This window comes from Pollicipes pollicipes, unplaced genomic scaffold (genome assembly GCF_011947565.3).
Source record: "Pollicipes pollicipes isolate AB1234 unplaced genomic scaffold, Ppol_2.1 Scaffold_4295;HRSCAF=5057_pilon_pilon_pilon, whole genome shotgun sequence".
NCBI lineage: Eukaryota > Metazoa > Arthropoda > Thecostraca > Pollicipedomorpha > Pollicipedidae > Pollicipes > Pollicipes pollicipes.
In genome coordinates, this window is record NW_023596461.1 from 14,205,105 (window position 1) to 14,230,894 (window position 25,790).

Genomic DNA, 25,790 nt, shown 5'->3' on the forward strand with positions numbered 1-25,790 from the left:
CGCCTGCCCCGGTTCCCCGGGTCGTGGGCACAACCCACAGTCTGCGACTGGCAGTGCATGGTACAGCCAGACGTGAGAAGGCAGACACATACGATCGGGGGTGTATATTGCACGACCCTCGGCCACAGCCCGATCATATGGCACAATCGTATCGCTGGATGCACAGCGCAGTAAAAGCATACAATGTCCGGACAAGAAGAAGGCCTTAAGCCAAAATCTCGCCCCGGACACCTGAACGACTTTTCACCTCATTCGACAGCGCGCTTCGTCTCGTTAAGCATCATCTGGACTTGTACAACACAGCGTGTCCCTGCATGGGACACCGTTCTTCTTCGGACGGAACTATGGACGGAATATTTGCAGTTAGCGTACCTTCACCATATTTGCGCCCCTTCACTACAGCTCGTGTACCGCCGCGGCTTGTGGCGGCATCAAGCGGCTCTACGTGTCGGTGATGCCTCGCCCCCTCATGTCTTCGGGCCGCTAACCTCGCCCTCGCGCAGCTTGCTCATCACCTCGCTCAACATGCGGTTGCAAAGTGCGGCGTACGGGTTGAGGGCCACCAGCTGCAGAGGCGAAAGTACGACAGACGCTTGTTATCAAAATCATGATATACAAGATAAAACAAAGATAGGTTTTCGAACTCATGGCACCTAAATTATTTCAGGCTTGAGTTCGACACAGTTGTGAGAGCATACACTGAGAAGAGAATGTTGTTCGCGGAGTGCCAACCACAAAGCACGTAAAACATCGTTTCGGGAAACCAAAGACCGCCATCATACCTCGCGAATGTCCGCGCGGTGGCTGCGGCAGAAGGCGAACGCACCTGAGTTTTGGCGAACTGGCTGCCGAGCTGCGCGGCGCGCCGGTAGTCGTCAAGCGCCAGCTCCTGCTGTCCGGCCAGCTGGTGCAGCTGGGCACGCTGGCAGAGCGCCTGGCGGCCGGCCAGGCCGCGCGCCTCACTCAGCTCCACCGCCCGCTCGGCGTCACCCATCGCCTCTGTAACGGCAACGGGGCTCACTGAGCGCCTCTGTAACGGCAACGGGGCTTAATGGGCGCCTCTGCAACGGCAACGAGGCTCACTGAGCGCCTCTGTAACGGCAACGGGACTCACTGAGCGCCTCTGTAACGGCGGCGGGCATCACCGAGCGCCTCTGTAACGGCAGCGGGCGTCGCCGAGCGCCTCCGTAACGGCGACGGGTGTCACCAAGCTCTGTAACGGCGGCAGGCGTCGCTGAGCGCCTCTGTACCGGCGGCAAGCGTCACGGAGCGTCTCCGTAACGACGTCACGCACCACATCTGTTACGGCGGCCCTCATCGCCTCTGTAACAGCATCACAGACCGCATCTTTGCCAGCGCCCAGCGCCACCCATCGCCTGGGGAGGAGAGGGCGATCTATTCTCCAATGGTCGGGAGCATCCCGTCGCCTTGTCCAGGCCTCCCTGAACGCCGCTCACCGTTGTTGCGGTGCATGAGACGCAGCAGCTGGGCGCGGTTGTTATAGGGTGAGGCGCGCTGGGGCGCCAGCGTGACGGCCTCAGTAAGCAGGCATAGCGCGGCCTCCTGGTCCCCCTCCTCAGCGGTCCTCACCGCCTGCAGCTCCAATTCGCGCGAGCGCTGACTTTCGGGCGAGTCGCTCTCGGCTGGACCTGGCCGCACCAACCAGACCATGCAGTACAAGCAATGGCTTGGTTCAGCCTGGCTGCACCACTGGGCCACACAGTACAAACAACAGCTTGGCCAGAACTGGATGCACCAGCATGAGCAAACTGTGCAAGCAATGACTTGGTGGCAGCCAGACTACATTACAAATGATGTGCACAGATCGCTGGTGAAGCATCAGTTTGACCAAGTTTATGATTACAGGCATTATTTTAAGCTCAAGAATGAACTTGCATGCTAAAACAAGTGGCAATAAAAAATGGAGATAACTGATAAAGGAGTGGTACCGCCAATTCTAAGCCATTAACATTCCCAAAAATATGCCAAGTCCACTATCAAATACATACCATCTAGCTCAATGGCTGATATCTCTGAAGGAAGTGAATCAAAGTTGGAAACATCACCCAGTGGTAGAGTTGGGTCTAAAATACTGTTGAGAACTGCTTTATCGTGTTCTGTTGACATGATTATCTGTAATAATGCCAAAATGTCATATGTCATAGTAAAGATAACAAGCCACATAGATTACAACAGAGCACATGGGTTTCACACACACACACACACACACACACACACACACACACGCACGCACGCACGCACGCACGCACACACACACACACACACACACACACACACACACACACACACACACACACACACACACACACACACACACACACACACACACGACCCATTGGTATGTGCAGATCATGGTATGATCATATGAGGGCAGTCATGTCCGCATGATACTTGGCTGCTACTTTCGAGGACTTCGTTAAGGCCAAAACCTTACACAAAATTTCACGGATTTAAGCATGGCTTCAGGTAAGCAGAAATGAACGCATCAATCTCGTAAGCAACTTATAGCTCTATACGCACCAGGCAGAATTTCCAAGCTCACTTGTCAGCAAGACCACTTTCCGCACAATAACACGGGGCCTCATACGTCCTTGACGCGACCCAGACGAGACCAACGCAGTCGACAGCAAAGGTTGTCTGTTGTCAGTGTGCTTGAAACGCGCGTGCGAGCGAAAGATTATGGTTTTGATTGGTTGTTTAGTATTATCATGAAAATTATTGGTCATTTCTTAGTTTTTCAGCATTAATGAACGCACTGTAAACATTCTGCACACTTCAAGCACGAAAACGGCGGTCATTGCGAGAGCCTTTTGATTACAGGGGCTGGGTGCCTATCTAGCGCGTATGTGGAAGAGCCGTGGGCGCCGGAAGGACTGGTACCAAGGCGGGTTATGCAACGTAAGGCATGATTGGTCAAAGCTGGTCAGGGCATTGAAACCGCCGGGTGTTGTAAATAGTAGGGGCGCGCATCTTATGCCGTTCCGCAAATAGTGGGGCGCGCATCTTATGCCGTTCCGCAAATAGTGGGGCGCGCATCTCATGCCGTTCGGTAAGTGGTAGGGGCGCGCATCTCATGCCACTCCAATTCCAGATCACTTGCTGATGTTAACAACTGGCAAAATAAATTGCACTAATTACAGGAATGAATACCTCAGGGCTGGGCACCTATAGCAATTGCCGCAACAATTTCAGGTCTCATGCAGCAGTTTGGCACAGTATTGCCACCAATCTCAGCATGCTGAGAACATGCTAGATCACTTACCTTTTGATTCACCACCCATGGAAGGGTAGGCTTGGGCACTTGATGTGCTGGCTGTGTGCCCTTGACTTGTGGCAGAAGCTGTGACTGCTTATCAGTTGATGTCAGAGGGGAGGTGGGACTGTGCTGAGCATCGCAGCACTGCGCCATGATATTTGACTTAGAGCCACACTGGGGCATTCATTCCTAACTTTGGCAAAGCTTAAACCTTCGGAAAGTATGAACTGGTTGTGTAGAAACTGCAGGAAGATGCACCTGAAAGCTGACTGCTCTCCCAGCTATAGATAGGTTATGCCCATGTGTTTTATTGGAACAGCAATCTGGGTGGCATGAGTGTGATGGATATTTTGATCCCATGTGTGCTGAAGATTCACTCTGCTGCATTCATATAAAGCTAGTTCAGTGCAAGATCATCTTTTCCCTGAGTGGTGCAGATTTGTGGGCCTGTCATAACCTAGCTTTTAATCTTGTTTTACTAAGCCAATCTTGTCTGAAAGGTGAAAATTGTCATATAGGTCATGCTGCTGGTGATTATGGCTGCCTGGGACCTACAGGCCCCATCGTTCTTTGGTAATCAGGCTGACTGCCAGGTACTTTCTGGGAAAATCTGATGCTGCCTTCAATTCATTATCTTTCTGGCTGATTGTTGACAACATAAGAAATGATACAGAGATGGATGTTACAAAACCCAAAGTAATGCATGGTGTGTTTCAATCTATCTCTGCTGGACTTTCCCCTGCATTTTGGATCTGCTCAGCAGAGGGGAGTGTTCCACATTGATATGGGGCATTGAATTGAAATAGCTATCTTGAAGACCTTTCAGTGCTGTTCACAATCCTGCCTTTCTTAAGACCCAAGCCCCTCTAGTTTATGAGCTGCATGCCCACAAAAATGGGGAAAGGCTTTTGGGGAGGGTATTTCAAAGCCAGTTTGGCATTGATTATGTCATAGTTATGTCATTCAATTTCTGTCATTCCATAAGCAACCAATCAAGGCCAAAAATAATATAATTTGTTTGGCATTCATGTCCTGGCATTTGTTCATATCTGGCATTTATGAGCACAATTTCCAGGCATAGCAGCAATGAATTGGTTCTCAGTCAAGTGTTTTCCAAGGTATAATGATGGTACCAAGCCATGGTGCATTGGGGGTCATATCTACTAAACAGAGAGTTGTGCTGTCTAGAGCAGTGTTTTCCACTTAAAAAGTATACCAATAGGTATAAGTGAGCTTGTTTCATCATGTCTGATGCTTGCTTCAGTATCTTCAAATGTGAAACATTTCCTGTAACCATGCATAACCACAGCAGCAGGTTATGCCATGCTGTTGAATACACACAATTCACCAGATGACTTAAGACTAGAGACAGGCATCTCTGAGCCAGTGCTCTAACCAGTGTGACACAGTTCTTCTCCAGTGATCATCAGACAATCTAAAGCACCATGGCTGGACAAGTTGAAGAGCTAGTCTTGGACCTGCCATCAATGAAGCGTGATCTTCGAACCATACGTGGCCTATGTCGAGAACGGTATTTGCGACATTGTAGCAAGTGGTGTGGGGAGATGCTTTTGGCACTGCAAGATGTGAAAGAAGATGCATCACAGGTAAGTTTTCTACCAGTCATCTTCATCCTTTTGCAGACCATGTGTAATGTTTCCATTACAGTGGGTCAATCAGTTATAGCACCTACCTCACAACAGGCCCATGGTGAGGTACACAACTGATATGGGCTCCTGTGTGGGCTCGATTATTCACATGGGCACTTGCTAGTTGCCTCTAGCTGGGATGGTTTGTGGCTGGTGGAAGTGGTTGTGTGAAGTCAGACGAGGTCAAAAGGTGGGGGATATCGCTTCGAGCATTGCAGCACGTTAGACTTCTGTTGCAGCATACATTGAACAGGACTTTCACGATCGTGTGGTGGGAGCAGGTCTCATACAACAAGCCCTGCCTAGTATAGACTAATATCACAAGGCCTTTCATTAAGACTGGACTAACTGTATTAATTAATATATAAGTAAGGTGTGTATTCAACTTAACTTTCAATCAGCGGCCCCCATAAAATTGTTGAATGTTTGTTCACTCCAGAATATTGTTGATTGAGTCCACACCGTCAGTATAACGGAATGTACTCGCAAGTAATGGTCATCTGCCTCATAGGCATGCAGCTAGACCAGTCACATTTGCGTCTGGTTGTGCGATGAACCGCCAGCCGACTGTTGCCTGCGCTGGCCGTCAGTCCGTCCCTGCAGGGTCTGACCTGTCCGCCAGACAGATCGCTCCGCCCGTATCCGACTGTTGCCTGCACCGGCCGGCAGTTCGTCCCTGCAGGGTCTGACCTGTCCGCCCGACCGATCGCTCCGCCCGCAGCCGACCGTTGCCTGCGCTGGCCGGCAGTCCGTCCCCGCAGGGTCTGACCTGTGTGCCCGACCGATCGCTCCGCCCGCAGCCGACTGTTGCCAGCGCTGGCCGGCGCTCCGTCCCCGCAGGGTCTGACCTGTCCCCCCGACCGATCGCTCCGCCCGCAGCCGACTGTTGCCGGCGCTGGCCGCCGGTCCGTCCCTGCAGGGTCTGGCCTGTCCCCCCGACCTATCGCTCCGCCCGCAGCCGATCGGTGACATCGAGACCGAGCCCGGGGCCGAGTCCGAGTCCGAGTCGGAGTCCGAGTTGGAGGCGGCCGAGCTGGCGCACGACTACCTCCTGTGCGGCGAGCTGGACCGGGCGGCGCACCAGAGCGGCCGCTGCGTGGGCCGACGCGGCCGCTTCCTGCACCTGTACGCCCGCTACCTGGCGGCGGAGCGGCGCCGCGCCGAGGACAGCCCCGACCCGCTGACGCCGGCGCAGCGCCTCAAGTCGCCTGAGCTGGCCGAGCTGCGTGCAGAGCTGCAGGCGCTGCACGCACGACCCGACGCTGACGGCTTCGTCAGCTACCTGTACGGCGTGGTGCTGCGCCGGCTGGAGCTGCGCACGCCGGCGGTGGAGGCGCTGGTGCGCGCCGTCACGCGCCAGCCGCTGCTGTGGCAGGCGTGGCTCGAGCTGGCCGCGCTCGTCACCGACCGCGAGATGCTGGCGCTGCTCACGCTGCCCGACACCTGGATGCGCCAGCTGTTCTACGCGCAGGTGTTCCTGGACCTGCAGCTGAACGCCGAGGCGCTGGCCATCTACCGGGGGTTCCAGCAGGCGGGCCTGCAGCGCGCCGCCTACATCAGCGCCCAGATCGCCATCGGCTACCAGAACATGCGCGAGGTGGACCAGGCCATCGAGGTGTTCCAGGTGCGTGCTCGCCCGGGCCGGACCGCTGGCCAGCGGCGCGGGTGTGGAGGACACCGTGGACTGGGACACTGGCGATTGGCGTCAGATGAGAGCACGGGGGTGCTGTTAGAGTGGCGGATTTTGGTTGCACCGTGGTGAAATCAGATTTGAAACTTTGCTCTGGAGTGTACATGAGGCTGACAACTATGTTGAAGTAGGGAGCAGGTGTTCATAGATTGTGTCCATTTGTAAGCACCTGCTATGTAGACAAAGCATCGGCATGCACGAATTACACATGCCGAAGTACTGCAATTATCTTCAAGAATCGTAGGCAAAGAACGCAAAGAACGGGTTCGGTCGCTTCGACACATCTGGTTCTGTATCACCGGACCTTGATCGAGCATTGACCCCAAGTGTCGGGGTACTGTGTTGTATTTGGCTATAGACATACGAATTGAGTTCCCTCATCACAGGCGGTGGAAACCGACCCTGCCACAGACGCGGACATGGCTGGAGACGAGAGACATCACTCTGCGTCCGTACCACGTGCTACTTACGTCCGGCTCGGGGGAGTGTTGTCCGGATTGTCCAGAGTTTCGCAGCATTGTTATCAGGATCTTCTTTGACTAGCTCTGTGTCTTTGCAGGGCCTGCTGAAGACGGACCCGTGCCGTATGGAGAACATGGACTCGTACAGCAACCTGTTATATGTGAAGGGCATGCAGGTGGAGCTGTGCAACCTGGCGCACAACCTCTCCCAGATCAACAAGTACAGCGTCGAGACGTGCTGCGTCATCGGCAACTACTACAGCCTGAAGAACCAGCACGAGAAGGCGATCCTCTACTTCCAGCGCGCGCTGCGGCTGAACTCCAGCTACCTGGCTGCCTGGACGCTTATGGGCCACGAATACCTGGAGCTGAAGAACACCAACGCCGCCATCCAGTGCTACCGGCAGGCGATCGACGTCAACCGCCTGGACTACCGCGCCTGGTACGGGCTCGGCCAGATGTACGAGATCCTGAAGATGCCGCTGTACTGCCAGTACTATTACAAGCAGGCGCACCAGCTGCGACCCAACGACAGCCGCATGCTGATGGCGATGGGCGAGTCTTACGAGAAGCTGGACAAGCTCCAGGAGGCCAAGCGCTGCTACTGGAAAGCGCACAGCATCGGCGACATCGAAGGTGGGCTGTGGGTCTGGTGATGAGGTCTTGACCCTTGCTTGTCAGCAAGCTTCTTCCCCTGTTGTTGTTTTAGCTAGCCTGTTTGGAATTGGTTGCGCCACGATTGACATTTGGCCAAAAGGAAGCGTTTGCGGAAGGTTATGTGCTGCCGGAGCCAACCGCCCTCGAAGGACAACTTTTTCTCCGCTCGTGTAAGACAATCGTGACCGCGGGGAGTTTTTACGTTAAGAGGACCTCACGGGTTGGGTAAACAGTGAAAAATGAGAAACCTATCCTGAAACGCGTTAACAAACGGGTTTCTCCCAGGATATGGTGGTCCACTTTCGCCTTTAAGTTGGGCGAGGGGCTTGACCACCCCCCCCCCACACCCCCCCCCCCCCCCCCCCAGCGAACTGAATAGGAAGCTGAACCCCTGTCAGTCATCATTGCGTTTGGTTTGATGTTCCGAAGTTGTATCATTTCAACCGACCGATGAGGTGCGTTGTCTTCTGTATCTCATGAACTCTTTTTGACCTTTGGAAATGATTTCGCATCCATCGGTAATCTTTCGTGTACCAAACAATACTTCTGCTTATTTGTGCCGCAAACTTTTGCTTAGTAGACGGACGCCGTTGACTGTCTTGTACTCCTCTTTGTGGACTTTCTGAAGTGCCCCTTGCCGCCGCTCTCCGTCAGAGATGACTTCGCTGTAGCACCTCACCTCCGGCCGTGTCCGTCAGGTTTCGCGCTGCTGCGACTGGCCAAGCTGTTCGAGCGGCTGGGGCAGCCGATGCGCGCCGCCGCCGCCTACGCCGACTACATCCGCGACTCGGAGGGCTCCGACGTCTGGGACCGCGAGGAGCAGGCGCAGGCCTACCGCTTCATGGCCAACTACTTCCTGGTGCGCGGCCAGCTGGACGAGACGGCCCACCACGCGGCCAAGTGCACTGAGTTCCCCGAGACGCGCGAGGAGGGCAAGGCCATACTGCGTGAGGTGGCGCAGCGGCGGGCGGGACGAGGGCGGCACTGCGGAGCTGACCGAGCCGGGCACGGCGCCGCCCACCGCGCCGGAGACGTCTGGCCAGCTCGCGGCGCACGGCGACACACCTCTGGGCATGTCGCCCCTGCCGCCGTTCAAGCTGCTCTTCAGCCCGTGATGAGGCCGCTGGGAGCGTGGGTCGCCGCTGAGCGGTGGGGGAGGGAAGGGGTCGGTGGAGCTCATCTGGGGCGGTCTGCTGTGGTGGCTGGATGTTGTTAAACGCTGAAGGGTATAATGGCACACGCTTTCAGTGTATGGGGGCCGCTGCGAGTTTATCGCAGATGAACTTGTGAACTCAATACATGTTTCCACAGAGCTTGCGCTGGCCTCCCTGCTCACTGTTAAGTCTTTAGTCTAGTCTGTTGAGTCTTGATGCAAGGCAGTGACCGCATCATGACCGTTCGGAGTGGGAATTGTAGGGAACTAAGGGAGCGCAAGTGGCGAACAAACGAGACGATCTTTTGGAGCGCAGTGAGGAGACGGTGCGACCGTGGGAAAGACACCCTTCAGTCGTCGTCATCTTTCTTCACACAATTGGTTTGCGCCAGACAATAATTTTTTCAATGCATGGTCACCGCAACTGGAATGATGCTTACGGACTTCGTTTCACTCTGATATACGACTAATGATCGCCCACGCAGAGGTAAAAACCGCCGCTAGTGCTTTCACACCGCACTCTTCTCCAGCCACCAACAGAAACAAGACAGCCGTAACGAAAGCCATTTCGCCTTTCCCCGAGCAGTTATGACGTCATTTTTACATTTCGAACCAGATTGTCAAACCTTGGTGGAATTTGTCGGTCAAGGTCATTGGTGTTTTGATTTCTGCATTGGCGTACAGTGTGGAGGAAAGCACCCATATCGCGGTATTGGGTCCTGCGGCTGGTTCTCCCGGGTCAGGGCGATACAACGCCTCCCGGGTTGATCGTTGATAGGTTCCTGTTTCTTCATTCCCAGCCAGCCATTGGTGGAAAAATGAGTGCGGATAGGCGGGAGTTTCGGAATCCGTTCGATGACTTTGATATTTCATTAAAAGATTGCCCATTGGTAAAAGACGGAACTTCATGGCGGGTAAGTTTGCTTCGGCTGATTGCAGGGGTAAATGCGTTGTCTTTTTCGGAGGTGCACAAACTGTGGCATAGCAGTGTACTGGGCTCTTGGCTCTTGATGATAAATTCCCATTCTCATCTTGTGATGTCATGGCACAGGCTCTTGATGATAAATTCCCATTCTCATCTTGTGATGTCATGGCACAGGTCATTGCATCAGAATGCAAAACTAATGAAGCTTTTGGTTGTCACCAGTCTTATCCACCTGGAATATGAATAAAGGTGTGTGTGCAGAAAAATGGGATGCAAGCATTTTTTGATATAGTGCAGAACATGATGCAGTATCTATTTTGCATCTCATGGGGGACTTTTACAGCTGGCTCCTGCATTCAAAACTCACTTGGAGTCTTGGATTCAAGACTTGCTGGGCAGACTGGAGGCAGACATGGAGCGTGATGCCGACTGGGATGACAGCAGTGTTTACACAGGAACAGCTGGACTGATTTTGTTGTTCATGCACCTGAACTCAGTCACTAGCGACACTAAGTACCTTCAGGTAATGGCATTAGCATTGTGTGCTGTGCTGTGATTCACCCCCCCCTCCCCCCCAATGATGTCATTCTGCAGAACAGCAGAAGGAGAGCAATCTGCTTGATTTAATGTGTGCACACTTCCAGTGCCCTGACCTGCTCAGATGTGATAAGCTGCTTATCTGTCAGTGACTGTAACTGAGTGTTGGTTTGAAATGGTCTGTTGACCCCAGCCTGCAAATTCCACATGATGTAAAGGACTGCTGTTATACCTTTAAATGGGAATGCCCCATGCAAGACAATATGAGCTCACTCTCTAGGTCCATATACCCAGATCCCTAGGCTGAATCCTTGTTTGGCATGAACTGCTGCAGTGCTGGCATGTAGCTGTGATGGGCAGTGCTGGCCAGCTCCTGATGTGTGGTGTTGGTTCAGTCCTGTTGTGAAGTCCTGGTCCAGTTATCAGCTGTGGTGTCAGTTTGATCCTGATGCCAGCTCCTGACATGCAGTACTGACCCAGTTATGATATAAAGGCTGGTTCCTGAAGCCTGCTCCTGATAGTGCACCAGTCACCTCACAACACATGGTCCTGTTGTGCAGTCCTGCTCTGCCCCTGAAATGCCCCTGGTGTCACCTCCTGGTATATGGCAGAGGGCGGCCGAGCTGGAGCAGCGCCTGCCGTCGCTGCGCCCCAGCCACCGTCGGCCCACGCTGCTGTGTGGGGACGCCGGGGTCGTGGCTGTCACGGCCGCCGTCCATCAGGCGGAGCGGCGCACTGAGGAGGCGCGCCGCCGACTGGCAACGTACGTCCGGCTCCATCTGATGCCAGGCCTCTGATGTGGACCCGCCGCTGGTGCAGTGCTGCAGCCTGGTGCGCCGACTGCTGTCGCCCCGCCGCTCTACTCCGACCACACAGTCTGGGAACTCGATATAATGGCGTGATACCGGGACCAGTGATGTGTAGCAGGTGGTCAGAACGCGTTCATTACATCTCAGGTGCGATGGCCGGGCTAGGCTGTCTTACAAAACACCCAAAACTTATTGCAAGTTTATGAGCTTTGAGTGCATTCCATGCTGCATTTATAGAAAACAATGTCGCTGGTGCTGCGGTGTTATTGATATAGATCCAGTGGCCAGGATTTATGGCCATATGCTCCTAAATGTTGAAATGTTGATTGCTGGTATGGGTTCCAGTTCGGCATGTTTCAAGGAGGCCCTAGTCTGTCGTGTTGGCTCTGGTGCACAGTCTCCTGTGTCCGGCAGTGTGATGAAATTGGCATTTGCGGTGGAAGAGTCATCATCGCTGCCGGATGAGCTGCTGTATGGACGAGCTGGCTACCTGGCCACCCTCCTCTATATCCGTCGCACGTTCGGAAACGACGTGCCGAATCTAGAAGAGGCAATGCAAAAGGTGAGCCTTGCCCCAGGTGCAATAGGTGTATGTGACTAACTACAAGATATTGCGGTGCGTAATGGTCGTGATAAATGTTTGAGCCAATTCCCGAAGCTCGCGTTGTTGAAGCTCCTCCATTTTCTGTTAACTGCCTGGATCAACGTTTCGCTGTCGGACTGTTTCGAGGGCTGGCTTCGCGCGGACCGGCTGTGACCTCCCCCTGTCGTCAGACGGTGCCCGCCATCGTCTCGAGCGGTACCCGACTGGCGGCCGGGGTGGGGTGACTAGAACAGGGCTCCCCGACTGACCGGGACCTCCCCCTGTCGTCAGACGGTGCCCGCCATCGTCTCGAGCGGTACCCGACTGTCGGCCGGGGTGGGGTGATAAGAGCGGAGCTCCCCGTCTAACCGGGACCCTCTCCTGTCGTCAGACGGTTGTCCAGCGGTGCTCGGCTGGCGGCCCGGGTGTGGGGTGACTAAAACAGGGCTCCCCGACTGACCGGGACCTCTCCTATCGTCAGACGGTATCCAGCGGTGCCCGGCTGGCGGCCCGGGGTGGGGGTGACAAGAGCAGGGCTCTCCGACTGACCGGGACCTCCCCTGTCGTCAGACGGTATCCGCCATCGTGTCCAGCGGTGCTCAGCTGGCGGCCCGGGGTGGGGTGACAAGAGCAGGGCTCTCCGACTGACCGGGACCTCTCCTGTCGTCAGACGGTGTCCGCCATCGTGTCCAGCGGTGCCCGGCTGGCGGCGCGCGAACGGTCGCCGTGCCCGCTGATGTACGCCTGGCACGACAAACACTACCTGGGCGCCGCGCACGGCCTCTGCGGCATCCTGTCGCTGCTGCTGCAGGCGAGCGCCGGCACGGGCCGGGTCGGCGGCCGGGCGCCGGCACGCGGAGGCGCCAGCGCACCGGCCGGGAGCAGGCCACGTAGCCTAGTGTCGTGTCCGGACTCATGGCCGGTCTCCGCGGGGTGTCGGCAGACTGGTCTGTACGATCGCTGGGCGCGTGCGTGTGGAGTGTGAGCTGCCGCCGTCACGGTGACGGCCTTGCGCGAGGATGTCCGTGACTGCCGGCGCCACACGGCCGCCTCTGGCGACAGGTGCCGCAGCTGGTGGCGCCACCTGCGCTGGCCGAGCTGGTCCGGCCGACAGTGGACTACCTGGCTGGGCTACGGCTGCCTTCCGGCAACTATCCGTCCTCGCTCGAGAGTCGCACTTCCGACCGGCTCGTGCACTGGTGCCACGGCGCGCCTGGCTTCTGCCACATGTTCTGTCTGGCGTACCAGGTATGGTTGAGACACCGACGCCTCGGCTTCCCCCGCACGTTTGGTCTGGGATGCCGGGTGGGGCTGAGACACCGGTGACCTGATCTTTGCTGTCGGTGTCCCCGTCCTGGGGGCGGGAGGGGGGGGGGGGGGGGACATTTGACGTGATGTGTTGGATCATCCGATCCATCATTCATTGTTGGTTGTCCGCACTTATCTTTTTTTATGTCGACCGTGTTATACTCGGTAAATGAGGAAGCTAGTTGCTGGTTTGACTCCGGTGCGTTTTCCACGCCGCGGTATGGACGGTTGTGGGAGTGGTAGCTATCGGTATACGCGCGGGTGGGGGCCCGTGCTGGCTGTGGCCCGTGCTGACTGTGGCCCGTGCTGAATGGAATGGTTTAGCTGCGACCAGAGGGGTTAGCGCGTGCCGAGCTTCGTCATATGCCGTCTGCACGTGCCTCTGTCTGGTTGGCCGAGTGTTCCGGATGCCGGTCATATAGTCAGGTCGTGACACCGAGCCTGGCTGAGAGGAGTGCCGGACTGCTGGACGGAGCGCCGCCGCACGCCGCCGGGGATGGGCCGTTGGCTGCAGTCGATGGCGGTGTGGCCGGTCGGTGTTGAGCATCGACTCCTCGGCTCTGCGAGCTGGCAGTGAGATCCCGTCCCCACGGGTGGGTGGGGTGCTGCTCAGGCGGCCGCAGGTCTGGCGCGGTGCGCTGTTTTACTGTTGTTTGGGAGGCGCCGTGCAGTGTTGCAGCTGGCGCCCGCCGGCGCCGGTGTCTGTGCGTGCGGTGTATCGACGGGCCGCTGCGCCGGCAGACGTTTGGCGACGAGCGGTACCTGCAGCTGGCCCGCCAGAGCGCCGATCTGGTGTGGGCGCGCGGGCTCCTCCGCAAGGGCTACGGCCTCTGTCACGGCACGGCCGGCAACGCCTATACGTTCCTGCACCTGCACCAGCTGACCCAGGTGAGCGGGCGCCGGGCGGAGGCCCGCTCCGCTGACGCTAGTGGACGCGCTAAGTAATTCACAGCAGACTTGAATGGGTGGTGCCGGGGATTGATACCGATCGGTTACGGTATTCCGGTGCTGTCGCTTCGTACTGATTGGCTGCGGAACACTCCCTGGCGATGATTACATTCTGGAAAGTATGTGCGGTCTTTGTTTTCCGACTCGACGTTCGTTCCGTCGCCATCGTAGAGTTGTGTTGATGCCCGGCTATGGCGCGTGTACAACGAGCAGTTGCTATTGCTGTCACATTTTTGCGCGACTAGGCCTAAAGTTAAGCTTGCCTCGGCCCTGGGATTTTTTTGTTTTGCAAGGTAAGTGGACATCGCCATGATTGACAGCTTTGCGTGCCGTTTTGTGCCACAGCTCAAGAGTGCTACGTTTCGCCGTTTCCGAGCGGGACACGGCTAACACCAGAACGTAGAGCGTATACCTGCTGTCCCCTCGACCCGTACCGGACATGGCGTGTGACCCTCCCCCCCCCCCCCCTATATCCTCTGGACAGGATCCGCGCGACCTGTACCGGGCGTGCCGTTTCGCCGAGTGGTGCTCCGAGTACGGCCGCCACGGCTGCCGCACCCCGGACCGGCCCGTCTCGCTCTTTGAAGGTACGCCCGTGTACCTCGTACCTCTGTGACTTACATCTGCATGGGAGCAATAGGCGTATTCTGCGTGCTTGAAGTGGGCATCGTTCGTGTGGCAGTGCTAGCCGAAGTGAGTTTGTGGTTCTGATCCTGATACATTCGCTCAGCGGTCGCCATGTCAAGCGTGATTCGCCACTTGGCGCGGCGGTGCTGCTGGCTCCCGCGCCGCCGTCTTGCTGATGCCACACAGCCGTCTTCTGTTCACGCCGTCTTACTGACGCCACACAGCCTTCTCCCGCACCGCCGTCTTACTGACGCCTCACAGCCGCCTTCTGTTCACGCCGTCTTACTGACGCCACACAGCCTTCTCCCGCACCGCCGTCTTACTTACGCCACACAGCCGCCTCCCGCGCCGCGTCTCACTGACGCCACGCAACCGTCTCCTGTACCGCCGTCTCCCTGACGCCACGCGGCCGTCTCCCGCACCGCCGTCTCCCTGACGCCACGCGGCCGTCTCCTGCGCCCGCTCTCCTCAGAGTCGGAGACACGTGAGCGCCTTTGGTGTGACTCGGGACTGTCGCGGCGCCTGTCTGAGTTCCAGCGCATCTGCTAGTCGGTATCGAAGCGATGTCGGTTGTCGGGCCTGCGGACTATCGGGATGTATGGCACTGTTGGCACAAGTAGTGCCAACGGATACGGATATGGATGTTCCTGCTCAGGGACATCTGCGGCAATGGTGTTCGACGCGAGCAGCATAAAGTCATCATGTATCAACGTACTAGGTTTATAATGAGCGGGGTCGCGTCAGTGTCCTGCCCTCGATCGCCAGCGATCACAGTGCACGCACACAAGAGCTGAGCATTTGCATGATGCATATTTGAATATTCAACCCCGTATTGGTATAAGGGGAATATGGCATACCGAAGTTAATATTCGAGTGTCCGAGAATGGTCAAATGCGTACTGAAGAAGATAGCAATGTCCTCACAAAATGTTGGGCTTAAGTTGCATTTTGATCCTTAATTTTTCACTTCCTGCTGACGAAGGGAATGAGTTTGAATTCTTATAGTCGATTAACTTTCTGGGTCAGAAGTCCGGGGGGGGGGGGGATAGTAAACTGTGCCGCGAACTCTGGTAGGCCACTGGGTCAACGACCCAGTGGTCTACCAAAGACCACTACACTATGCGGTGCAGTGGTCTGTGTAGGTGGTTGTGGAACACCATTGCTGCAGACCACCACTATACTATACAGTGGTCTACAGTAGACCATCTGGGTCTCCCCGAGACCGAACTCTGGTAGACCACAGTTCGGTCCCGGGGAGAACGAACTGGGACGCGTACTCTGGTGGACCACTGGTGTACTGGACTGCCATGGGGCCACGTTGAAACCGTGCGCGGATAGTGCTGCAATGCGAGATATGTCGTTAGGTTAAGGTGAAAATGGTGCAGATTTTACCCATGTTCTTTTTCCCTGCGTTTATTTTTTCAAAGTTGTCTGGTTTACAAGTGTTAAGACAGATTACTGATTTATTGTGCGAATCTTCGAAAATGATTTTCCTCGTTGACCTTTCCTTCAATTAGCAGCACACTGGATTGCTATGTTTCGCAGTCCGTACGACAAATGTTGACCTAAAGAGAGAGAGAGAGAGAGAGAGAGAGAGAGAGAGAGAGCAGAGAGAGAGAGAGGAGAGAGAGAGAGAGAGAGAGAGAGAGAGAGAGCGGAGAGAGAGAGGGAGAGGGAGAGGAGAGAGAGGAGAGGAGAGGAGAGGGGAGAGGAGAGGGAGAGGGAGAGGGAGAGGGAGAGGGAGAGGGAGAGGGAGAGGGAGAGGGAGAGGGAGAGGGAGAGGGAGAGGGAGGGAGGAGAGGGAGAGGGAGAGGGAGAGGGAGAGGAGAGGGAGGAGGGAGAGGGAGAGGGAGAGGGAGAGGGAGAGGGAGAGGGAGAGGGAGAGGGAGAGGGAGAGGGAGAGGGAGAGGGAGAGGGAGAGGAGAGGGAGAGGGAGAGGAGAGGGAGAGGGAGAGGGAGGAGGGAGAGGAGAGGGAGAGGGAGAGGGAGAGGGAGAGGGAGAGGGAGAGGGGGAGGAGGGGAGAGGGAGAGGGAGAGGGAGAGGGAGAGGAGAGAGGGAGGGTATTCTAATAACGAAAGCGGGTCCGAATGTTCAACTCTATTGCACTACCTATGTGATCTGTATCGCGATAGAGCGGAGTCGTGGAGGGGCGAATTCATGCCTCATGCAAAACGCGCTAACCCAGAAACAGGATGCACTTGCAACCTTGGCTTAGCTGATCGCCCAAGTTTGTTTATCTTTCTTGCGTCGGAGTTAATTGTGAGTTAATCTTTCGAGCTATGCGGTCCGAGCGCTTTCATCCCTCAGGAGGCTGGTGGGACTACGAGCTCGCCATCGGCTGTATGAGGGCGTATCGCCTCTGCCGTGCCCGCGGGAATTTGATGTATGCCGCGTAAGGAGCTCCGCCGGCGGATAGAGCCAGGTGGCGTTCCCCCGTGTGGCCTGATCCGCACCGGAACACGTCCGCCGAAAATAGCGACAATATGCGCGGGGGCTCGTGCTCGATCTGGTGTGCAGGGTCATGACGGGCTCGCAGCTATGGAAATAGAAGACGACGCATCATCAGTGTGTCGTGGGCCAAGTAAGCACTGGTGATCCATCTGGCGTCGGGTTTTGTTAAGAATAGTAACTTGTATACCTGGTCTTCGGCGGTCTATCGGTATGCTTTGAAAGGCATGAGCTCGCTGTGACCTATGACAACGTTAGTTAATTTTAGGCATCCTACGTTAGTGCAAGGGCGCGGTACTCGTCTGTTAAACTGGCAAACATTGAGGTTTGGAATAACTACAAGATGACGAGACGCCTGCCTTGCTCTCGTTATCATCTTGCCCGCGTGTGGCTGGCTTTGGACCCCACAAGGCCTGGCGATCATTAAGTCCTCCACAGTTAACACTACTGCGACTCCATCCGTATTCTGGAGCACGCCGTTGATAGGTTGATAGCAAACCAACAAAACGCTTTGAGCTATCACGCAGATAACGCCAAACGCAAGTTTATGAAGCCAAAGACGCCTCCAGCGATGGATACCAATGAGTTTCATCATTTCGTGAGGAAATCAGTCATAAGATGTGAATGACATTGCTTGAAAAGGTCGGTCATGAGTCTTCGGAATTTCAATCCATGCACTGATAAATTGTTATGATTTGGTTTTGGCAAGCCCGATCAGATTGTGTTAGGACACACATATAATTTGGACAGGTATTGTTGACAATAAGCAGGGTTATACGCCAGGGCGATTTTCATTGTGCAATTCTAGGTTTATTCTTCATTGTCTCATATTCGTGACAGGTCTCGAAAAGGTGATGTTGACCACTCTCCGATGAGCTGCTGACGCGCCTGGGTTGGACAGTCCCGTTAGTGAGCTTTTAGCTGGAACACTCGCCCTGCATTGTGCGTTTGGTTTCACGTTTTATGAAGAACGGCCCCCTTAAAAAGCCGCAAAGTGGACGGTAACATGGCCTGTGCACGACAGGCACGTTACGGTCTGCGCACAGTCGCCCCACACATTGGCCAGTACAAGTGTCCTTTCCCGTCTGGTCAAAATACGTCAGTGTTGTGTTCCAGCGACATTAGGTCGTCTAGATCTGGACTCTTGAACTTTTCTTGAGGCGCTCTTCAACTTTTTAGCGGTTGGGAAGTTGTACGGTTTCCATGTTAAAGGGAGCGTTCCACAGTTGTATGGGGTTTTGAACTGAAATAGCTATCTTGAAGACCTTCCGATGCAGTTTACACCCCTGCCCGTCCTTAGACTTAAATCTCTTGTTTCGGAGCTAGACACCCGCGAAAATGTGTAAAATATTTCGTGGAGGGTAGTTCAAGGTCACATTGGCATTCATGACGTTAAAATTCGGTCATCTAAGTCCTACCATTCCACAAGTCATGCTGCGATCAAGGCCGAGAGAAATATGGTGTTCGGTTCGTTCATATCTGGCGTTTGAAACACGATTTCCAGAAAACGCGGCCGTCAATTGGCTTTCAACCAATGTTGCGCAGGGTGCGATAACTTAATCGAGCAATGACGAGCAAATATCGAGGAACATGTTTACTAAGCGGAGAAATTGTGTTGTCTAGAGCAGTCTTCTCTACTGAAAAGGATACGAATAGAGCTTGTTGCATGATATCTGATTTTGCTTTAAATAAATGTGAAACATTGCCTCTAATAGAACGGGGGTGGCGAAATAATGGTGATCCTGCAACGCTGTTGGAAAATCCAGCTTGCATGCAAATACGTGATAACTGACATGACATAGCTCTTAAATAAGTGGGCTTATCGTTGCCGAAAGCTTGTATTAATCTGCGATCACTGCGCCGATGTATTATGTTTTAGTGGGCGTGACACAGAACTGCTCAAGTTGAAGGTGCTGTCATAGTGCATACAAAATCCACTCTGTTTGCAGCCTCACCCGTAGCTAGTGATGCAATTAACGTGATCGTGGTATGCTTCGTGTTATCTATATGATAATTTGGACTGCCTTGTCCACCGTCCAACGTCCCAGTGGCCCCTTCCGTAATTGTTAGATCTGGTCCTGAATGTGATTATTCGCTTTCACGCATTTGCATAGAACACATTTTCCTCTCCACGTTTAGCAGCTTATGTCTGCCAAGCAGGATTTCATTCTCCAGCACGCGCGGCTTATGTGCAGAGGAGGAAACTCTGGCGTCACCGAACAGCATGCGACAGCAGAATGGGGAAGGGGGAATGGGGGTAAAATACCACTCCCATTATCTCGGTATCTAATGTTTTGATCGGAAAGCGCGAACAAACATCGACAACCCTGGCCAGTCTTACATGCAGTTAGGTCAGTAATGGTCGAGTTCATGTTGGTCACGTGGCCGATTGCGTCCCATGTCGCGCGAGATAAGTCATCGAAATGTAGAAACGAATGTAAGCTTGACCTCGCGCCTGAAACTAGAGCCAAACGAGAGAGCGTACGGTTACACTTCACGAGTATACCGTAATGCCTAACACAACACAGGCCAACTTTTAACGTCAGGACACCCTATCTGGTATTGCTTTCCTGCTCTCCAGCTCACCGGACATACACAGGTCATTTGGGGTGGAGATCTGTTATACCGACTTATTTATGGTAGATGGGCGTAACAGCTCATTCTGGTTCGGCTCATTAGCAGATCTGACATGGCTTCTGATGGTGACCTGCTGTGCCCTCGTGCAATGCGATTGGCCCTGGCAACAGTCACCTCAGTCGATGAGCAACGTTAAGGCTCTCGAAAACAGGGCCGAGAACTGCGAGCTACTGCATATGTTATGTATGCGAGTTACTGCATGTGTTACTGCATGTACTCGCGCTTACTTCTATGAGCTACTGCGTGTAAATCGACATTCGAACCCTCACGGGTGATGTCGTTATGCCAGTGACGTCAGCGGCCTGATCGAGCATAGCAGATCATCCTTCGGAATGTGCCAGATTGGTCGCCTGCCAGGTAGTGCAAATTTGGCGGTTCTAACTCGCGCGGCTCATAAGGTATTCCCGGAACTCACTGGACAGGCTGCTTCTTCTCACGCAGGCGACACAGGTTATTAAACGATATCGATGCACTCTGGATTGTTTTTGTTTCTGGTGGCCGTGACCGACGCATGGCGAATCACGCAAGGTTGTGGATGGACGCTGGGCTCAACACACGGGACGTGCGCGCATGCGGTTGTCTTGACCCGAACCTCGCTGAACCTCTCACGGTGCAGGTCACGGCGTGATGAATCCAGGCCGGTTTCAGGGGAACTGGCGCTGGCCGCTTGCCGGCCGGTCACCAGGTCGGCAGCTACGGGCCATAACTGAAGCACGGGTCGGACAGCGTCGAAATCGCGCCAGGATCTGGAGGCGGTAGATTCACCAACACTGTGCAGTTCGCTTTGCGTTTCTGTATGCTCCCGCTGCCCATATCTCAATATCAATGTTTTTTAAGCGTTCAGAAACAGGCTGATGCGTGGTTGTGCGAGGGCGTATGGCCGCATGTCATGTCAGGACACGAGCCTTGCCAGAACGATGGTCCGTTTTTTCCTCTGTCGAGATGTGTTGGTCTTGTTTCTCTGCGATGCCGGGTCGTCGAGACCTGGCCCCGGTTTCATCAGTCTTTTTAATCATTTCTGCATCCTGAAATTGTGCCTTGCATCGTTGTTTATCTTTGCAGTTGGAAAATGTGCTTATTCCCATAGTCAAGAGAAAGAGATGTAAAACGGCGACAATATTTTATGGTTATTGTTGCAGACAACTGAGGTTGCAACAGGCTACCCTGTCTGCCGGCGTGCTGTATACCGCAAAATAGGTTGCAGGCTGCTTGAACGGGTTGCATCCAAACGTATTGTGCCTAACGACTTACAACATTTCGAAAATTATTGTACTTCTTGTGACTGAAAAGTGTATCTCGGCTCGATCAGTGTGCACATATCTCTAGCGCGACGGCCTCGCCGCTCAGCCTACAAAGCTCTCTGTGAGTTGACGCTAAACCTCGCCGGGCCCGCCGCCTGGCTCGTAATGCATGAACGTGGTCCCGTGACCCCGCACGACCGCGCTAGCAGCGCAGAACATCCCGTTCCTATTGCTGTGAACGGCCCGTATACTGCGACCAGATTGCGTCTGGCCTGCGAGGCACAACAGCAGTTGCACGGCACCTTCTGGTCGGACCTGCATCCGTGTGTTTGTTGTACGTCAGCGAAACCAAACAGCTGGGCAAAAAGTGTAAGGAATGCATTACACTGGAATGACACTATTTTGTAGGTGGTGTCGGAATGCAAGCAGATGCCATTGCCCTTTTGAGTACGTTCTCCTGCTGAGAAAATGTCCTCTGCGAGCATACGTCCAGGATAAGGGCAACTCAAAACGAAATAACCGCTGGTGCCCACTGGTATCGTTGCAAAGGATAGGACGCACTGGCTGGTTAGAGATCGACCCCGACGCCACTTGTAAGGTGGGCCCATGGGGGAGGGGGCTGTTAGAATGCAACGACGCCGCATCAGAGCCGATCGTAGCGGAAATCGAGCCCCGTCTGGCAGCCTTCCGCGGCCAGCCGCGTACCGCGCTGGCTCGCTGGAGGACATCAGCCCGCCTCCAGCTGCGGTTCTGCCTGTGTTCCCCGCATGCGGGACGCGGGCGTGGACGTGGACGTGAGAGTTGCTGCTGTAGCGTGCTGCAGCCGCTGGCGCGGTGAGCCCGTGCGCCTGCTTTGCTGACCGCGGTCCCGGCGGGATACGAGTACGGCGGGTCACGAGCCGCCCTCCCATCATCCCTTCCGGCTAGCCCGTGCGCCTTCTCCGCTGACCGCGGTCCCGGCGGGACACGAGTACGGCGGGTCACGAGCCGCCCTCCCATCATCCCTTCCGGCTAGCCCGTGCGCCTGGTCTGCTGACCGCGGTCCCGGCGGGATACGAGTACGTCGGGTCACGAGCCGCCCTCCCATCATCCCTTCCGGCTAGCCCGTGCGCCTTCTCCGCTGACGGCGGTCCCGGCGGGACGCGAATACGGCGGGTTACGAGCCGCCCTCCTGCTCTCCCTGCCGGCCAACCCGTGCTGACCGCCATTGACGTCGTCCTCACGGCCTGTGACTAGCTGTCCGCGGCCGCCGACATTCAAACTCGTTCCAGTGCGGACTGACCCGTGGCGTGCCATCTCCAGCGCCGCGACGGGCGGTGCTTCATCCGGGGATGTGCTCTCGTGGTGCTAGTAGAGGCTCCGTCATGGCTTAGAGGTGTGTGTGGGAGGTCGAGGCGCCCGTGTTCGGAAGGCTTTGCGCTCCATGCCACCCCGCGTGCTATTGGTGTTATGTATATTGGCGGTGGCGTGATGCTGGGTTCTGCAAGGATGACAAAAAGCCGGGCGCCCGATCGGCCTTGTCGCAGGCCGTGGAGCCTGTCAGCACGCCGGTGGCCGGCTGTACTCCTGTCGGCGGATGGTATTCTGTTGTCGCAGCGCGAAACGGCCAGTTGGGCTCAGTTCAGGGCGTGTTGTTATGATATTTGGTAACACCATCAGAGCAAAGCAAAGCGGTTGGGCACAAAAGCAGACACTGCGCCATGGAGTGTGGTATACTACACCACACGGCATGAGTGTAGGCTATTAAGGTCATGTGTGCATCTAGTCAAAACATTGGGCCATGCCTGGCTCGGTCGGGCCCCCGCGCTGAAAGGGCCGCTCCGTCGTCTCGACCACCGACCCAGCCCGATTACCCCGCAGTGGGCTGCACCGATTAGGCAATGAGGGATTATGGATGACGTTGTTAATAACGCCTTTCAGGTTCGCTGCAAACCTGATACAGTCAGCACCGTGAATGGCCTGTTTTGTCTTTGATTTCCACTTAGTTTTTTCTTGTAGCGAAGCTAGGGGTACAGGGGCACCTTATTTTAATCGAAATGATGGCATGCAATTTGGGTAAGCAGTTCCATAGCTGAAATCGGGTGGGTGCACTCCGTCCGTCCTCCATATTTCTGCTTACCTCCCCTTCGTCATCGTTCCCCTCAGCTTCAAATGCTAAAGGCGCGGTGAATTTCACCTTGTGGTTAGTTTGTCCAGATGCCCGGTCTGGTAATAGTATAGCGCATATTGCGGTCAGGATGTTTAAGTTTGCTTTAGGTGTGCCCCCGCTAATGACAGGTTATCTGCTGGCTCGTCCCTCGCCGGCCTGATAATAGTACAGCGCATGTTGCGATCGGCATGGTCAGGTTTGCTTTAGGTGTACCCCCGGTAATGACAGTTTGTCCGCTGGCTCGTCCCTCGCCGGCCTGGTAATAGTATAGCGCATGTTGCGATCAGGATGTTCATGTTTCCTTTAGGTATGGCCCGGTAATGGCAGGTTATCTGCTGGCTCGTCCCTCGCCGGCCTGGTAATAGTATAGCGCATGTTGCGATCAGGATGTTCAAGTTTGCTGTAGGTATGGCCCGGTAATGGCGGGTTTTCTGCTGGCTCGTCCCTCGCCGGCCTGGTAATAGTAAAGCGCACGTGGCGATCAGGATGTTTAAGTTTGCTCTAGGTATGGCCCGGTAATGGCAGGTTATCTGCTGGCCCGTCCCTCGCCGGTGCTCTTCGCAGGGGCCGATGCATGCGTCCCATCGGGGGTTACGGTCGTCCGGCGCGGCGCCCGTCGGCGGGGAGTTGCCGCGTCTTGTGCGAAGCCCGTCGGGAGGCGTAGCTGTGACGCGGCGTCCTTGGCCGCGCCTGCCAGCGTCCCGGTGGGGGAGGGGGAGGGGCCGCGGCTGCCGCCCCGGCCGCCGCTCCGGTCCGAAGCCCTTCTCGCGGCCGCAGCGCAGGGGCGCGGATAGTGCATCTGCCGTGGTCGGGGGTCAGGGGCGGGGTGAGAGCGAGGAAGTATTGACGAGGTCACGGTGGGGAGGACACGCGGCGTCAGTGGTATTTATTGCGCAGGATGGCGTGCGCCCTTCCCGTTAGTAACCCGGGCAAGCGGCGAAGGCCATGGTCAGGTTTGAATGCAACGAGTCGAAACGTTTCCTCGCTCAACTTCAGCAGCGGTGACCGTCTGAAGATAACGAATTGAGCAAGATGCTTTTTAAGCCGAGGTCTGAAGCCGATTAACACGAGCTCCGAGGCCTGAACACATGACGCTGTTGCCGCGCGCGTGCGCCTGCGCCGAGGGCGCCGCTGGGCGCGTGATGCCGTCCGTCGGCCGGCTGCCTGCCGCCCCTGGTGACGTCAGCGGGGCGGCCGTGACGTCAGCGCGGTCGGCGCCGGCTGACGTCAGCGGCGCGTAATCCGGCTTGCACGGTTATTTTCAGGCATAGCCGGCACGGTGTATTTTCTGGCCGACCTGCTGCACCCAGAGAAGGCCCGCTTCCCCGGCCTGTGCTTTCTGAGGGGGCGGCGACGACTGCGGCTGCGGCGGCGGCTGCGGCTGCGGCTGCGGCTGCGGCTGCCCCGGCGCTCCTGTCTCGGTCAGGAGCTGCGCCTCCAGACTGTGTGGAGAAGCTGACCAGCGGATGTGGTGGTCGGCTCCGTCCTCGCTTCGCGCGTCTGCGAGTCGCCGCGTGCTGGCTCTCCCCTCGCGGTATCAGCTCCGGTGCAGGCTGTATGGTCTTCGAGTCTGCTCAGGAAGTAGCTGCAGATAGCGCTGTCGGATGTATGGCAGTGGTCAGTTTTGAAGCCACAGCCTGCGTTTCTTCCAAGGCTTCCACGACTGTTCAGTAATCTTGTTAAATCGGTGGTCATTTTCAGACCCGCCTCGCTTGAACCCGACCTACACACAGTGGCGATTCTTTACATCAATGTAGCAGTTTCAAAGCCACGCGTAGTCACGGACACATGATTCAGTCAAAAATTTGCAATGTGCTTCGTCCATGTTTCTGTGCTCTGTGATTTATGGCTACTATCTCCGGTGCTCCGTCTCGCGTGCGTATCTCCTCCGTCTCGTGTTCGTGCGCAATCTCAAGATACGAGTCGTCTACGCCTGCTAGAAAAGTTCGATAGCTTATCGAGCAGCAGTCTTCCCGCCCCTCTGGACGAAACGGAACAAGCATGTTACAACCCCTCGTGGTCTGAATCGAGCCGAACCTCTGGGCTCCTGAGCCAGACGTGAAGAACGCCCGCCCGCGGCACGCTTCAGACGCCAGCGTGCAGTGCATAATCGCGAGATACTAGCATATCCCTCCTGTGGTCACTCTGGTGACGCTAAAGGGACGGATCGTATGATTTCAGGTCGAATAGCCCGGCATCCAGGATGTGGTGCGGGCTCAGTCCGCTCAGACCATTGGCGTCGCTCAGCGCCTGGTCTGAACGTGGCAATGCCCATGCTGTTCAAAGCTGGAGCATGGCTTCTGCCTGTCGGGTTAAAACATTACATCTGCAGTCGGCCGCTCTTTTGTGAGTTTCTTCCAAATGTCTAATTGCTCTTCGACGTAAGTTGCCGTCGACTGGCGCCAAAGCAACGAGCTGTTTTTGCTCGCCTCTGATTTTATCTGCACCATTCGCATCGTTCCGCACAGCCACGTTTATCGGCGTTGGTGACTTGTCGCCCGCGTTTGCAGCCACTGAAATCCGGGGAGATGACGTTCACTCTCCGCTGACGCGCGCATGCCGCGAGTGTCCACTATGGCGGCCAGGGACTGTTGCGCAGCTTTATTAACCTGCCTCATTCACTCTATTCTCGCGCATCGGATCAGCTGTCGGGACGCACAGACGTGAGCTGTCGCCTCCCACCTGGTGACG

At 55.6% G+C, this 25,790-nt stretch overlaps 3 protein-coding genes across 7 annotated transcripts; 2 read left to right on the forward strand and 1 right to left on the reverse strand.

The window, feature by feature from the left end:
- Positions 1-89: 89 nt before the first annotated feature.
- Positions 90-1,499, reverse strand: LOC119096929 (tetratricopeptide repeat protein 36). Its single transcript, XM_037219935.1, has 3 exons — positions 1,458-1,499; positions 827-999; positions 90-566 (listed from the first exon to the last, which is right to left on the reverse strand). The coding sequence occupies exons 1-3, from the start codon at positions 1,471-1,473 to the stop codon at positions 468-470; spliced, it is 288 nt and encodes a 95-aa protein (XP_037075830.1). The 5' UTR covers positions 1,474-1,499; the 3' UTR covers positions 90-467.
- A 1,302-nt stretch (positions 1,500-2,801) lies between these two features.
- LOC119096791 (cell division cycle protein 23 homolog) lies at positions 2,802-9,047 on the forward strand. Of its 5 annotated transcripts, none has more exons than XM_037219724.1 (5): positions 2,802-3,070; positions 4,698-4,884; positions 5,885-6,550; positions 7,176-7,713; positions 8,433-9,047. In XM_037219724.1, the coding sequence occupies exons 2-5, from the start codon at positions 4,723-4,725 to the stop codon at positions 8,948-8,950; spliced, it is 1,884 nt and encodes a 627-aa protein (XP_037075619.1). In that variant the 5' UTR covers positions 2,802-3,070; positions 4,698-4,722; the 3' UTR covers positions 8,951-9,047. The 5 variants fall into 5 exon arrangements, with proteins under 5 accessions (XP_037075619.1, XP_037075623.1, XP_037075618.1 ...); XM_037219728.1 differs by having other exon boundaries at positions 2,803-2,919; XM_037219723.1 differs by having other exon boundaries at positions 2,804-3,070; positions 4,687-4,884.
- A 568-nt stretch (positions 9,048-9,615) lies between these two features.
- LOC119097199 (lanC-like protein 2) lies at positions 9,616-25,616 on the forward strand. Its single transcript, XM_037220254.1, has 10 exons — positions 9,616-9,801; positions 10,156-10,335; positions 10,961-11,112; positions 11,573-11,720; positions 12,412-12,552; positions 12,804-12,989; positions 13,791-13,937; positions 14,482-14,584; positions 24,365-24,431; positions 25,610-25,616. The coding sequence occupies exons 1-10, from the start codon at positions 9,706-9,708 to the stop codon at positions 25,614-25,616; spliced, it is 1,227 nt and encodes a 408-aa protein (XP_037076149.1). The 5' UTR covers positions 9,616-9,705.
- The last annotated feature ends 174 nt before the right edge of the window (positions 25,617-25,790 follow it).

Coding starts and splice junctions, on each gene's coding strand:
- LOC119096791 (XM_037219724.1), top strand. CDS start 4,723: ATGGCTGGACAAGTTGAAGAGCTAGTCTTGGACCTGCCATCAATGAAG. Junction 4,885..5,884: donor TGAAAGAAGATGCATCACAG/GTAAGTTTTCTA, acceptor CTCCGCCCGCAG/CCGATCGGTGACATCGAGAC. Junction 7,714..8,432: donor CAGCATCGGCGACATCGAAG/GTGGGCTGTGGG, acceptor CGTGTCCGTCAG/GTTTCGCGCTGCTGCGACTG.
- LOC119097199 (XM_037220254.1), top strand. CDS start 9,706: ATGAGTGCGGATAGGCGGGAGTTTCGGAATCCGTTCGATGACTTTGAT. Junction 9,802..10,155: donor AAGACGGAACTTCATGGCGG/GTAAGTTTGCTT, acceptor GGACTTTTACAG/CTGGCTCCTGCATTCAAAAC. Junction 14,585..24,364: donor GCCCGTCTCGCTCTTTGAAG/GTACGCCCGTGT, acceptor GGTTATTTTCAG/GCATAGCCGGCACGGTGTAT.
- LOC119096929 (XM_037219935.1), bottom strand. Junction 567..826: donor GCCAGTTCGCCAAAACTCAG/GTGCGTTCGCCT, acceptor TCGCCTCTGCAG/CTGGTGGCCCTCAACCCGTA.